Source organism: Dasypus novemcinctus, chromosome 25, assembly GCF_030445035.2.
Source record: "Dasypus novemcinctus isolate mDasNov1 chromosome 25, mDasNov1.1.hap2, whole genome shotgun sequence".
Lineage (NCBI taxonomy): Eukaryota > Metazoa > Chordata > Mammalia > Cingulata > Dasypodidae > Dasypus > Dasypus novemcinctus.
The window spans coordinates 49,541,833-49,557,205 of record NC_080697.1 but is presented as its reverse complement, the minus strand read 5'-3'; the positions used below and the strand labels follow the sequence as shown (position 1 = coordinate 49,557,205).

The 15,373-nt window shown below is 38.0% G+C and overlaps 1 protein-coding gene across 2 annotated transcripts in view; it reads right to left on the bottom strand.

Moving 5' to 3' along the window:
- Positions 1-15,373, bottom strand: part of MYOM2 (myomesin 2) — a 116,589-nt gene that overhangs the window by 12,799 nt on the left and 88,417 nt on the right. For both annotated transcript variants that reach the window (XM_058288016.2, XM_023586067.3), the window contains exon 32: positions 8,321-8,426. In XM_058288016.2, coding sequence (XP_058143999.1) covers positions 8,321-8,426 — 106 coding nt within the window. The remainder of the gene's footprint in view (positions 1-8,320; positions 8,427-15,373) is intronic.

Below are 15,373 nucleotides of genomic sequence, written 5' to 3'. Positions count from 1 at the left end.
AGAGAAGCAAGACCCAGGAAGAGAGGAACCCAGGAAGCCTGAACCCTCACAGACATCTGCAGCCATCTTGCTCCAATACATGGCAAAAGACTTTGGTGATGGAAGTAACTTAGCTTTATGGCCTGGTATCTGTAAGCTCCTACTCCAAATAAATACCTCTTATAAAACCAATCAATTTCTGGTATTTTGCATCAGCACCCCTTGGGCTGACTAATACAGTACCCAAAGCAATTTATATATTCAATGCAATCTAAATCACAATTCCAACAACCTTTGCAGAAATGGAAAAGCCAAACATCAAATTTATATGGAAAGGTAAGGAGCCCTAAGTAGCTAAAGCCATCTTGAAAATGAAAACTGAAGTTGGAAGATTCACACTTCCTTATCTTAAAACTTATTACAAAACCACAGTAATCAAAACAGCATTGTATGCAACTGGAAAAGGACCTTGACCAAAAGGGAGAAAAGGTAAAGACAAATGAGTTTATATGGCTAAGAGACTTCAAGGTGAGTTGGGAGGTCGTTCCAGGTGTTGCACTTGAGCATCTCAGCAGGATCTCATTGACTGCCAAGGTAAATGCTAATTCAAATGGTGGGGCTCACGGGGGTCTGGGGACATCCAGACACTATAGTCAGGGCAGATGGCTCAGGGGTTTAGTGCCTTGCCAGAGGGCCCTACTTTGGAATTTATGCTCCCCATGTGACAGAAATGGACTCGGTCATGGTTTCCCTACACATGGCTCTTCTGACCCTTCTATTTGAAGCTATAATTTGTACTGGGGTTGATGGGTATTTGACTGAGAGACTGGGCTATCTTTGTGCCAGCTGGGCCCTGAGTCTCAGCAGAGTTGTGGTGCCTACTCTCTAGTTAAATGGACTCACCCAAGACAGCTGGAAAGGAGTTGATGGTAGGTGGCGATCATCCCAGGAGCTGAGAGAGTCTGCAACTGCAGGTAGGGGAGTCCCATCCATCTCCCCCATGGGATCGAAGTCCCCCTCAATTAGAGTTGGAGTAGGCATCACCACCCCAGAATCCTCAGGATTGGGGAATGAAGTATGGGCTAGAATAGACTTGCTGGTGATCTACTATAAATTTATTGTGATTCTGGCAATGGAAGAACTTACATCATTGACGTGGGGGCAGTGGCCACTGGAGGCTCTGGGGGCAGAGGGAGGGAAAAAGAGGTGTAATATTGGTGCATTTTGGGGACTTGGGGATTGTTCTGTTTGGCATTGTAATGACAGATGCAGGCTATTATTTATCTTCCCATAGCCTGCAGGATTGTGCAAGAGAGAGTATAGACCACGGTGTAGACTATGGTCCGTGTTAGATGACAGTGCTCCAAGATGTGTTCAACAGTTGTAGCAAATGTACCACACCAATGAAGGATGTTGTTGATGTGGGAGAATGAGGGGGATGTGGGAAGTGGGGTGTATGAGAATCCCCTATATTTTTATGTAGCATTTATGTAAACTAAGTATCTTTTTAAAAATATATATATATATATTTTTTTTAAAAAGCATTGTATTGGCAAAAAGACAGATATACAGACCAATGGAATAGAAGTGAGAGTTCAGAAATCTACCCTCACATTTAAGGCCAACTGATTTTTGACAAGGTGTCAAAAACTAATACTCAATTGAGAAAGAATAGTCTCTTCAAGAAAGGGTGCTGGAAAAACTGAATCTTCATTTGCAAAATGAAAAAGGAGGACCCCTACATAGCACAATATACAAAAATCAACTCAAAATGGATCAAAGCCCTAAATGTAAGAGCTAGAAATATGAAATTCCTAGAAAAAAACATAGGGAAGCATCTTCAGGACCTTGTGTTAAGCAATTATTTCTTAGACAATACACCCAAAACACAAGCAACGTAAGAAAAAATAGATAAATGGGACCTCATCAAAATTAAAAACTTTTATTCCTCAAAGGACTCTATAATGAAAGTAAAAAGATAACCTACACAATGGGAGAAAATATGTAGAAACTGATAAAGGATTAATATTTAGTACATATAAGAAACCCTTCAACTTAACATCAAAAGACAAGCAACCCAATTTAAAAATTTGCAAAAAACTTGGACAAATATCTCCCCAAAAAAGTTATACAAATGACCAGAAAGCACATGAAAAGATGTTCAACGTTATTACTTATCAGGAAATGCAAATCAAAACCGCAATGAGGGAAGCGGACTTGGTCCAAGGGATAGGGCATCTGCCTACCACATGGGAGGTCTGCAGTTCAAACCCCAGGCCTCCTTGACCTGTGTGGAGCTGGCCCATGCGCAGTGCTGATGTGTGCAGTGCTATGCCATGCAGGGGTATCCCCCATGTAAGGGAGCTCCACGTGCAAGGAGTGCACCCCGTAAGGTGAGCCGCCCAGTGCAAAAGAAAGTGCAGCCTGCCCAGGAGTGGCACCGCACACACGGAAAGCTGACACAACAAGATGATGCAACTAAAATAAACACAGATTCCTGGTGCCGCTGATAAGGATAGAAGCAGTCACAGAAGAACACACAGAGAATGGACAGAGAGAGCAGACAATTGGGGGAAGGGGAGAGAAATAAATTTTTAAAATTTTTTTTAATAAAAAAAAAACAAAACCACAATGAGATACCATTTCATACCCGCTAGAAAGGCTGCTAATAATTTTTTAAGAAGGAAAATAGTAACTGTTGGAAAGGATGCAGAAACATAGGAACACTCATTCATTGCAGATGGCAATGTAAAATGGTGTAGCCACCGTGGAAGACAGTTTGGTATTTTTTCAGAAAGTTAAGTAAAGAACTATGATATGACCTGGCAATCCCATTACTAGGTATATACCCAAAAGCTTTGAAAGTAGGGGTTCAAACAGATATTTGCGCACTGATGTTCATAGCAGTATAATTCACAATTTCCAAACAATGGAAGCAACCCAAGTGTCCATCAGTAGATGAATGGATATGTAAAATGTGGTATATACATACTATGGAATATTATTCAGTCATAAAAAGGAATGAAGTCCTGATACACGTGACAACATGAATGAACCTTGAAGACATCATGTTAAGTGCAATAAGCCAGACACAAAAGGACAACTATTGCATAATCTCACTGATTTGAAACAATGAGAATAAGCAAACTTGTAGAGTCAGAATCTAGAAATACAGGTTACCAGGGGATAGGATGGGGATAGGGTATGGGAATTAAAATGTACTGTGTTCCTATTTGGAATGATGAAAACATTTTGGTAATAAAGGGTGGTGATGGTAGCACTACCCTGAGAATGCAATTGACAGCACTGAAATATATATCTGAATATGATTTAAAGGAGAAATGTTAGATTGTATATTTGACCCTAATACAATATATAATAATTTTTTTTAATCTATGGAACTACACAACAGAAACAGTGAACCCTAAGTTAAACCATGGACTTTAAATTAATAGCACAATTATAAAAATGTGGTATCATCAATTGTAACAAATGTTCCACACCAATGCAAGGTGCTGGTGGTGGGTGGTATATGGAATTCTATATTTTTTGCATAATTGTTCCTTAAGCCCACAACTTGTCTAACAAATAAATTAAAAAATAAACAAAAATAAGATAATATAAATAGGAGTGAAGGGACAGCACTTCTTTAACAGAGGAATTCTAATGAATACATGCAGAAGAAATGAGGAAAACAGAAAATCAGCTTTAGGCAAAAATCTTCAGTAAAAATTGCTGCAGGCAAGATCCATGGTTGAATGCTTCAATGCATAGGAGAAGGTTTGAGGAAAACCAAGAGATATGCAAGTCCCTAAGGATTTGTTAATTACTAATTGAAAACTAGTAACTGTCCAGGGAAGAAACCTGGCAAACAGCACCTTTCCCAAGTGGTGTCATATTGACTCCACGTACCCCGGACTCAATACACCAAGAAGGGTGCAAAATTACCCTGCTTATATTCTTACCACAAATGAACTTCAGTCCAATTATGAGAAAACATCAGAAAAAACCACCTTAAGGGGCATTCTACAAAATAAATGACCCAAACTCTTTAAGCATCAAGGTCAGGAAAGACAAGGAAAGAACTTTTTCAGATTGGAGAAGACTAAAGAGATAAGATGGCTACATGCAACTATGGGATCCAAGATTCGAGCCTGAATATTTTTTTAAAAAATTAGTGGAACAACTGGCAAAATTCAAATAAGGTCTGTAGTTTACAGTATTATATCATTGTCAATTTCCTGATTTTGCTGATTATACTATGGTTATAACATAAACTGTATGAAAGTACATGGGAACTCTCTGTACCAAATTTGCAACTTTTCTGTAAACCCGAAATTATCTCAAAATTCAAAGTTTATAAAGATAAAAACAGGTAGTGCTTCAATATATAGTATTAAAGTGCAAAGGTTTAAACATTAAATCTAAGCTATATAATGGCTGAATGAAGGAAGGGTGATCATGCACAAGAAAAATAGACTTTAGAGACCTTAGAAATTGTGGTCAAATTTGAATCAACTAAAGTTGCTATTTAGAAGAGATTTGAGGTGTAAACAGCAATGAGGCATCCAAAGAGTTAAGAAATATTTGCCTCTATGTTGGAAAAGATACTATCAAGAGAATGCCAACTTCCTGAAAATAAAGTCTTCTTTGGCCACAGCCTGAGAAGAACTTAAAACATTCATGACCTTTTGCAACTGCTTTTATATTAGCCTAAATCATGGTCACGGGCAGAGAACTTGAGAAATCCTGTGCGTTCTAGCAGGTGACTATGTTAGCTTGGAGACTCCCACCAATCTGACTGCCGTTAGACACCTTGTCAAAAACACCCCAAAGCAGCTTGAAAGCAACCTTTTTGTGATCCCAGAGATTGTCCCACCTTTCTCATCTCTTCCCACTGCTAGGCTATCACCATTCCATCCCGTTGTAGCAGTTTAATATTGATGAATTCCAAAAGGAAATATTGGATTATGCTTGTAATCTGATCTGTACCTGGGCATGATTGAGTTATGATTAGGGCATTGAGTGCCCACCCTTTGGTGGGTGGAACTCACAGATATAAGGCATGGCAAAAGACACAGTTGAGGGTTTTCTGATTTTGGAGTTCGATGCTGAAGACTTAAACTGGAGCACCGGGAAGTCAGCACGCAGAGGAAAGAGAAGCTAGCACCAGGAAGGAAGGAACCTTGAACCCAGAGAAAAGCAAGCCCCAGGAACATAGGAACCCAGGAAGCCTGAACCCTGGCAGACGTCGGCAGCCATCTTGCTCCAAATAGACTTTGGTGAGGGAAGTAACTTCTGCTTTATGGCCTGGTATCTCTAAGCTCCTACCCCAAATAAATACCCTTATAAAACCCAACCAATTTCTGGTGTTTTGCATTAGCATCCCTTTGGCTGACTAATACACTCGTCTTGAAGACAAACTAAGTGATGATGAATATGCCATGGAGGAGAGCAGGAAGGGTGCCTAAGGCATCCATCAGTCCAGAGGTATCTATCCCTTCCCCAGGACCCTCCCAGCCAGGTCAAGAGTTCACTGAGATTTCAGGGGAGAATTTGCTCAAAGTTCTATGCATGAAAATTCCTGAGTTGAAGTATTAATAAAATACACATTCTGTGGTTAAAGTATACTACTTTCTTTTTCTTCCTCAAAGACACAAAGAAATTTCTTTAATGGCTGGTACACTTCTAAGTCCTAAATTAATATTTCAACAACTTGAAAGTTAACCACTTCTAGATAGCATTCAGCTTTGAGCAAGACAACAAAATTCTTTTTCTGAAGAACATTTTTGCTGAGTTCCTCTTTGTATGCTTCTAACTCATTTTGAATAGGTTTCCAATCCTTTCTTTCAAAGTGAAACGTTCTACATTCCTTGATATATTACTCAGCATTTTAAACCAAAGAACAATTGTTCTTGCTTACGTTTGCATTTCACAAAATTCTCATCATAGTCTATTGATCCAATGTCACCCATTAACACAAAGCCCTCTAGTACCTACTTACAAGCCTTCAACAATTACCTATCTCAGCCATCACAGATTTGGTTAAGTGGATCATATAGTCTCAAAAGGCAGGTTATATTTCAAGAAATTTTCATATTATTCTGTAGTTTTCTAGTTGTCCAATATAAACTTGTTTAATAGTCAAATAGTGACATATAGCTAAAAATTGTATGTTATAAAACAACTACAGATTATAATAATATATACATTAATATTGTTTAAAATACAGTTCAATATTGTTTAATAATCAAACATAACTTACAGGTATACTTTTAGTTATAAAAGTGCTAAAGAAGTTTCTATTTTGTACTACGACAAATTCTATTTTGGGAGCAGAAAGTGTAAGAGCCTAAATAAATTTACATACAGTAACATGCCTTTCTCTTTTTAGGTCTAGTAACTTTTGCATCTGAATCAACTTTACCGATAAGTCTCATCCATGAATTTTGCCCTTATCTGTCTTTCTAGATTTAATCATCCCCCCCTAGACCTGATGTTCTTTAGTATAATAGAGGTTAGAGGAAGATTAGCATTCAAAGCCCTGCTCTTCCACTTAGGAGTTCTGGGACTTTGAATAAAATGATTTATCTATCTTTCATTAAATCTTAGTTTCTACATGTACAAACTATAGGTAGCAACCCCTAACTCACAGAGTTTTCATGAGAATTAAAAATGAAATAATGTTGTGTTTAACACAAAATCGGTGTTCAATAATACTAACTTACTTATACATGTGTGTGTATGTGGTCTCTGCATCTGTGCCAGGCACTGCACTGGGTATGCCCAGCTGAAGAAGAGCTAGCCTCCCCCAGTCAATGAACAGTTTACAACTGAATATAGGACATACATTACAACTCACTACAAGACAACATGCCATAAATAACAAGGAAGCACAGAGAAGGAGGTGATTCATTCTTCTATTCCAAGGAAGGTCTGATTCAGCTAGAAACATAGATTTACTAGTTGTCTTAAAGAGTAAATCCTTATAAACAATTATATCACAAAAAATATACCATTCAGTCTTTCAAGACCTTCATCACAAAAAATATACCATTCAGTCTTTCAAGACCTTACTATTGGAATTCCTTATAAAAAGACCCTGCCTTTAATGCATTTTGACAACACACTTTTTAATATTGGATTTATAATGACTCCAACTTACCTTGAATTGCATACTATTAAAAATACAATCTACCATAAGATTCCAAATGCAGATTTATTAAGAGTCCAATATATCTATTGTTTTGTGCCTTATTTATGTTAGTTTTAGGTTTCTAAACATTACATCTAAGACAAAGCACCGTATGTCAAAATAAGTAGGCCAAAAAAAACACCCCGATAATTGTAGCACTTTAATTTACTCACAAGTAGATTCACTTAAACAAAGTAATGTTTTTTTTTAAATGAAATAATCTTAACCATACAGGTTGCCTTTTGAAAGATGAGAAAAATATAATATCTAAAGGCAGGATACAGACACTATTGGATATATTTTATCGAAGAGCACTAGATCTGGTATGTTGACTTCATCTAAAAATTGGCCTTAAACATTTGCCTTCATGTTCTTGGAGTCGAGATAAAAGGAAAGACTTGCTCCGAATCCATTGCCCCACATCATTCTGCAGTTTCATGGTAGCCTGAAACCAATCCTATTTTCTGCAAGGGCTCGTAAATGCAGGTGTGCAGCTTTGGCTAATTGTTGTCACTAGAAGCTTCCAATAGAAATGAAAGATGCCATGCCCCAAAGGGCCCGAGATGAGAGGGAGGCATCTGTGTGCTGTGACTGGTGTGGTGCTCATGGAAATGGAAAGCCTAGCAGTTTGTTTTCATAGTGATAATTGCCCACCCATGGAAACAGCAGAGCAACGAATACCAAATTCAGAAAAACTGCTGTTTACTCCGTCTTGATCTTATTTACTTTCTTTCCCCTTTTATATTAATTTTTGGGTTTGTTCTGGTCCTTCCCTTAAACCAAGAAACTAGAAATTCAGGGTGTGCTTTCTAAATATTATTTTTCAATATTTAGTTCTCGGCTACATTCCAGATAAAATGTGCATTACAAGGAGAGCCAACTTTGATGAAATCATGATGTTGAAGAAATTTTTCACCAGCCGCTTCAAGCATTTCTTGCTCACACTCCTTCTCCCACATCCTCCCCACTGCCATGATTTTCCTTCCCCACCCCACCAAGCCAAAGGTCGTCAAGATTTCTCGACATTGCAGCATTCTGAGCATGCGGCCAGTACCACAAGCTTTGCTATGGAGCCCCAAGGTCCCTTGCTCCCCCCAGGCATGGCCCGTCTTGACCATGGCCACAGTCAGTTGCTCTTTTACTTACTTGTGATACCAGTTCGCTTTCATTTCTTCTGTAAAATATTTCAGGAAACACTGAAGTCTTATTCCTTCTGGAGTGCAGAGTATCTTTATTGGAGAAGCAGATTGTCCTACAGGGAAAAAAAAAACAAGAACACAAATCTTAGAAGAGCCGTATATGCTGTTAAAACAGCAAGGTTATTGCCAGGTATTGTAGCCATCTGTATACATATTCTCACATTTTTATATTTTAATGTCTGTCAGCCACTAATTTTTATACTTTCTCTATACCATAGGCATTCACTAAAAAATGATTTACTATGCCACAATTATTAGTATAGAATACTATACGGGGTACATAATTGTATAAAATAACCAATATCTGCCTTTAGCAGCTTAGTCAGCTTAAAGGGAGAAGGCAAAATAGTGTAGATAAAACTGTAATATGGCAAATACTACAATAACTGACCTTGAGTATGGTAAAAAAAAGAATCAGCAAAAGAAAGATTGAGTTTGCCGAAATGACCCAGAAACAGATTGGATGTATTTAGAGTAAAATTTGGATCACTTTTCTAGGGAGAAATGGCTTGGGAGGTGAGACCTCCAGAATGGGGGTGATGAGGAGGTAGCATACGATGGAAAAAGCTCTGAATTGGAAGTGGATATTGTTACTAGATATGTAACAGGGACTTGATATAAACTTATGATATTATTTCACCTAGAAAATTATATTTATTGAGTTAGCAAAGATAAAAGAAAATAATGTAATCACAAACTGCTAATGAGGCTATGCGAGACAAGATTTATTTCTTTTATTTTTTTAAGAGGTACCAGGGATCAAACCCGGGTATGGGAAGCAGGAGCTCAACCACTGAGCTACTCCCGCTCCCTGAGGGAAGAGATTTTTAAAACACTATTTTTTAATTTTGACAAGCAACTTGAAAATTTATATTATGAATTTTAAATATTTAAAACCCCTTCTTTGCCAAAAGTTGTACACTGTACAGCTACTCATAATAATGAAAATGTATTAATATTTTTACGAGAAGGAATTTAAATCATGGTATATCTGCTCTATAAAATATTACATAATTATTAATAAGAGTGGGAATGAAACCTATGTAAAACACGAAAAATTATTATAAAGATAAGCTAAAAGCAATAAACAATTCTTTTATGATTCCAACTATGTAAAGAAATAGAAACAGAAATAAAGTGACCATGACTGTATTTTCTTTATATTCCATTTATTCTTAAGTGAGCATGTATATAGAAAGAATAGCAATAAAAATAAATAAATAAAAACACTCTCCTGACAGTCATTGGAAGAATGAAAGGGCATAATGTTGGTAAAAGTGTTTTCAACAGTGTTATGTCAATGCTAATTACTAAGTCATGGAGGATTGGACGCATGCATTTATTCATATTCCTTCCTAAAACCTCACTAGTTTCACAGAAAGGGAAAAAAACACGAATAAACCCAACAGACAAGTGGGAGAGGAAATGTAAACCTTGAGACCATCATCAAACTTTTGGAAGGTGTAGAGAAGTTAAAAAGTTGCAATGGACTGTGCAGAGCTGAGATAGCTGAAAACTGCCTACCACGGAAGAAGCCAAGAGAATCAAGTATGAGCATCAGCATCCACAACCGGAGGCCCCAGCTGCTTCCAAATGCAGGGATAGAGCTGTGAACAGATTTGTTTGGAAAAAAATGCAAAAGGAGCATGGAGACTCCCATCACACCTCCTCCCATCTAGTCAGGTCAGCTCCTATTTCCCTCCATCTAGGAGACTAGAGAGTCACCATTTAGAGGAACAAGGACAGCAACAAAACTTTCTGTGTGGAGAGGTGGGATGCAGTAAGTCAAGGGCTAAAGCAGGGGATGTGAGTGACAGTCTAGGTACTGAATGGTAAGACCCCCCCTCACCTACCCCCATCACCTGCTCAGTTCCTGAAACACTGACACAAACACCCCAAACCAATAATTAAAAGATCTGACCAAGCCTGGTACCAAAGCCAAGAGGCACTGATTTTGAACATATCCAAGGCGAAGTTGATGCAACCCACTAGTTGACAAGCACCTTCCTACCTACCTGCCCCCAAACACATTGCTTGAACTTTAAATACGATCACACAGCCAAGAATCAACAGGTATTTGAGAAAAGTCACTAACGTGATAGAAACAAAAGAAAGTTCCTTTAAAGAGGGAAAGATCACAAAAGCTGAAGAAAATAGGAAGGCAGTGCCTGTGGATTAAGGAAAGGATGAGATGCAGGACCCAGAAAGAAGGTCTGCAGGAGAAGAGAAACTGGAGACGGTAAAAAAAAATTAAAAAAATAGGCAAATGTAGATAAGGGAGCACACACCAGATTGCCTGCAAAGGGCCAAGATGAGGATAGCTGCCAAGAGAGAGAAAATCCAGGGTCTTGAGGGAAGAACACCCATAGAATGGAACAAGTCTAGGAACAGATGGGAAAAGAACTTCATGAAGCCGTGGAGAGAAAGCAGGGGAGCGGCATTCAGCAAGGATGGTCCTCCATCATGGAGCCCAGGCAGGGAGAGGATGCCCACAGGATTTTAATCAGAAGCATCACTTAGACTGATTTTCTGTTCCATTCAAGGGGAAGGTTATTTTAGTAAATAGGTGAACAAAAGGAGAGGATAAATGTAAGATGGCTGAAGTGATCAGAGAGAGGTCAGGATCTTACTGAGATGACAATGACACCAAAAGCTCAACAAACAAAAGAAAAATAGGTAAATGGAACGTCATCACAATTAAAAACTTTTGTGCATCAAAAGACATTATCTGATGAATTTAATATCCAAAACTTAAAAAGAATTCCTACCAATTCAAAAACAAAAAGTTAAACAGCCCAATTTAAAAAATGAATCAAGGATTTGAACAGACATTTCTTCAAAGAAGATATACAAATGGCCAATAAGCATATGAAGAGATGCTCAACATCACCAGCCATTAGGGAATACAAATGAAAAACTACAATGAGATGCCATTTCACACCCACCAGAACGGCTACTATTAAAATATAATTAAAAAAAAAAAAACAGAAAGTAACAAGTGTTGACAAGGATGTGGAGAAATTAGAACTCTTACACATTGCTAGTGGAAATGTAAAGTGGTGCAGCCATTATGAAAAAGTTTGGGGTTGCTCAGAAGATTAAGTATAGAATCTCCATATGACCCAGAAATCCCACTTCTAGGTTTATACCCAAAAGGACTGAAAGCAAGGACTGTAAAACATATTTGTACGTCAATGTTCATAGTAGTATTATTCACAATTGCCAAAGGTAGAAGCAACACAAGTGTCCATCAGTGGAAGAGTAGATAAATCAAATGTGGTATATCCATGCAGTGGAATATTATTCAGCTGCAAGAAGGAATTAAGTTCTGAGACATGCTACAATGTGGATGAACCTTGAAGACATCATGTTGAGCAAACTACTCCAGACACAAAAAGACAGATATTGTATGATCTCACTGACATGAAATAATTAGAATATGCAAATTTAATAGTCAGAAACTAGAATACAGGTTGCCAGGGATACAGGTGCTGGTAGGGAATTGGGAGTTAATGCTTAATTAGGCACAAAATTGCTGTCTGGGGTAATGGAAAAGTTTTGGTAATGAATGGTGGTGAGAGTAGCACAACCTTGTAAAAGTATTCAAGACCACTGAGTTATAAACTTGAAAGTAGCTATGATGATTAATTTTAGGTTATATATACATATATTATCAACATAGAACCACACAACCCTAATGTAAACTCTGAACTATAGTTTGTAAAATAATTACAATAATGTTGCATTAATTGTAGCAAATTTACCACACTAATGCAAAATGTTAATAATAGGGAAAACTGTGTGGAGGGGAGAGGTATATGGAAAAGGTATTTTCGACCCGATTTTTTTTCTCTTAAGCTAAAATTGCATTAATAAAAACAAATCTAAAATTTTACTGGTAGAACAATCTTTGTGGGAGTCACATCAATATGTAAAGCATTATGTATATAAAAGGTTTTTTTATTTATATAAAAGTTGAAAATTGTAATAATGAATTGATGGAAATGGTTAGTGACCATTTTCATGGGAAGTTTCCTTAAAAAACATTTTCTGGGTACCATTTTAGGTCCTTGGTGCCATTGTCAAAGGAAGGAATATCCTTAACAATTTGTAATTGACATAATAAAAAACAGGCACATATTTTTAAAGGTCCAAAGATAGGTCCTCTGCTCCTCAAAATAATAAGGAAAAGTTAAAATAAGACTCAAGAAACCCAAAGTCTCAACATCAACATGAACCAACCTTAGAAACCCAATTATGTGACTGAAAGCTCAACTAGTCAAATTTACAGGAATAAGGTGGCGGCTTATGGGTGGCTTCCCGTGTACTCTCTACAGGTAAGGCAGAGCGTACGGGGACAGCAGTGCGCTCATACATTTAGGCTTTGTACGTTGCCTGTAATAAAGTCCTCTTCTCCTGAATACTGAAAAACCAGAGGCAGGCAAATGAATTGTCGATTGCATGAATCTGAAATAAATACTTTACAGGTCGGGAGATGTAAAAACCTCTCTCACCATTATTTCTCCTGAGTAATGGCATTTATAAGAACCTCGTTTTAGCTCACATCTACAATGAAAGTCAGGGCCGTTCTCACAAACGCACTCACGATCAAGGCAGCACACGGTCAGTGCAGTATGCTGTGAGCGGGATCCCCTTCCTGCTCGGCCAGCACTGCAGGAGCCTAAGGAGAGTTCTGCCGCCCCAGGCCCCTGTGTCTGGGTTCAAGGACCAACCAGCAAACGACTCTCAAAAGGCAAAGGAAGCAAAACAGGTGTGACTGGCCGGGGCACAGGGCATTGTGGGAAAACCGTAAGGAACATGGTTTGAAGTTGAAACATTTCCGTAACGCAGACAAAAAGTGTGGGTTTAGGAACTCCGGCCCTTGACTGGATGGAACAGCATCTGGTCAGCATGAAAAAATGTTTGCGTGAGGAGGCATTTGAACTTTCTATGACCTGTACCTTATTATCGTAAATGTTGCACCTGTCCCTTAATATAGTAAATAACAAACAGCTGCTTGTTAGTTCCTACATAAATACGACGTGGAAACTAGGGTTGAGGCTCTCAGTTTCAGAAGCTGTGAGTCCCCTGGTCCCGTCTTTATTTCCTCTCTTGTGTCTTTCTTTCTGTCCTTTTATTTCTTCAGTTCTGCGTCACCTTCCCTTCGTGAAAACCTATTGCTGACCTGGTCTCAGCACAAGTGTGCGGGCGCAGGCGGCAGAAGCTGAACAAGAAGATGAAAGGTGGAAGGTGATGAGAGGAAGGAGAGGGACAGAAGGGGAGGGGTGGGCATGCTCCTCTGCCCCCAGGTTTTTATTTAGGTCAAAGGGAAATATTTGGAATTAATAGCTATGCTGGACAGCTCTTCTTCCCCAGCCTCTCCTATTGCAAGTTCTTTGTGGGCAGAAAGGAAGATAGAAAGGGAAAATAAAAGATGGGAAAGGATAAAAATGTGAACAGAGACCTCAGGGGTGCTTAAAATACTTTGGATTTGCTAGAAATTGGGAACACAATCGAAAGCCCAAGAACGAGCAGATGCCTGTTTTCCTGCACACCTGTCCTACTGACTTCCCTTTATGTTGTCATCACCTGTGTTAAAAGGAGTGGGGTGGAGTGGACCAGCTCATCCCTGAGCTGCCTTCCTGCACAGGCTTTGTCCAGAGTTTAACAAACTAGACATCCTTGAACACAAAAATGCCAAAAGTCAGTGGTCTTAAAAAAAGCCAATGAGTAGAAAGTTCAGTCATTTTTCAGAATACAGTTGGAATCAATAATTGATTGTGAACCCAGAAAAATTTCCAATAAAGCAAAAAAGAGGAAAAGGTAATACAAATGAAGCCCGACACTGGATGTCCAAAGAACAATTCTAGAGAATTTCTAAATTCAAATGCAAGGACCTTGCCAAGCAATTTCCCTAAATACCGATAATCAAGTCCTGTTGCTGAGTTAAAATATGCCCTAGAGAAACGTATGGGTTTCACTGCAGCTAGCAAATCAATGGAAAATTAACTTTGCCAGCCACAGGAAGGAAAGGACAACAGGACACATTTTCCCAGTAATCAGATTACAAGTCCCTAATTTCCAAGAACACTGACCATGGCAAACATCAATTAGTACGTTATATTCTTATTTCCTGATTTTTATACTGACGGCATCATTATGAAGACCTTATTTTAAAGGTTTGAAGAGGATTTCTATTTTTATTATACAACTTTAGCCAGGTAGATATTTAATCTAGACAATACACCATGCCAAAAGAAAATTCTGCCATTGATGTTTGTTCCACCAAGGATTTATTCATTATTTGACTAGATATTCCAGAGTTCCATAAATATTACGAACCAAGGAATATTCTTTAAATTTGGCCCACTTTAGGCAATAATACACTTTAGATAATTTCATAAAATTATGTGATCACCAATTTTAAATAGTTGTGTGGGCAATGTCTTAGAAATAAATACTGTGTAATGAAGGTCTCTAAAGTATATTAGAGGAGCACTAGACTCCTAATCTAGGAACACTAGAAGATTAGGGTCTCACATTAATTCTGCTACTAATTAAATGAGTGACCCAAAACAAAGTGTGCAACTTCTCTGCAAAACAAGCTCTCGTCCAGCTATTTTGTATGGTTTCCTCTAGGGTTCTGTGAAAATAAATGGACTCTCAGTGCATTTTGTTCAATATGAAGATGCTATGTAAAACTTAAGAAATTGAGTCTTCTATTTTCCTTTCTCCATATCAAAAATCAACGCTAAGAGTATAGAGATTGTAAAGGCATATATACTTAAACATGGAAATTTAGTTAAAAGAAAGGCATGTACAGATATGTCATCATAAATGCAGATAAGTGTAATTTATTTGTATATTTTGTAATGTGTTTATTTGCACCCACAGAATCACAGAATTTCAAATCTGAAAGGGCACTCGAATATCATGAAGTCTAAATTCCTCATTATACAGATGCAGAAATTGAGATCAAGAGGGATTCAGAGACTCTAAC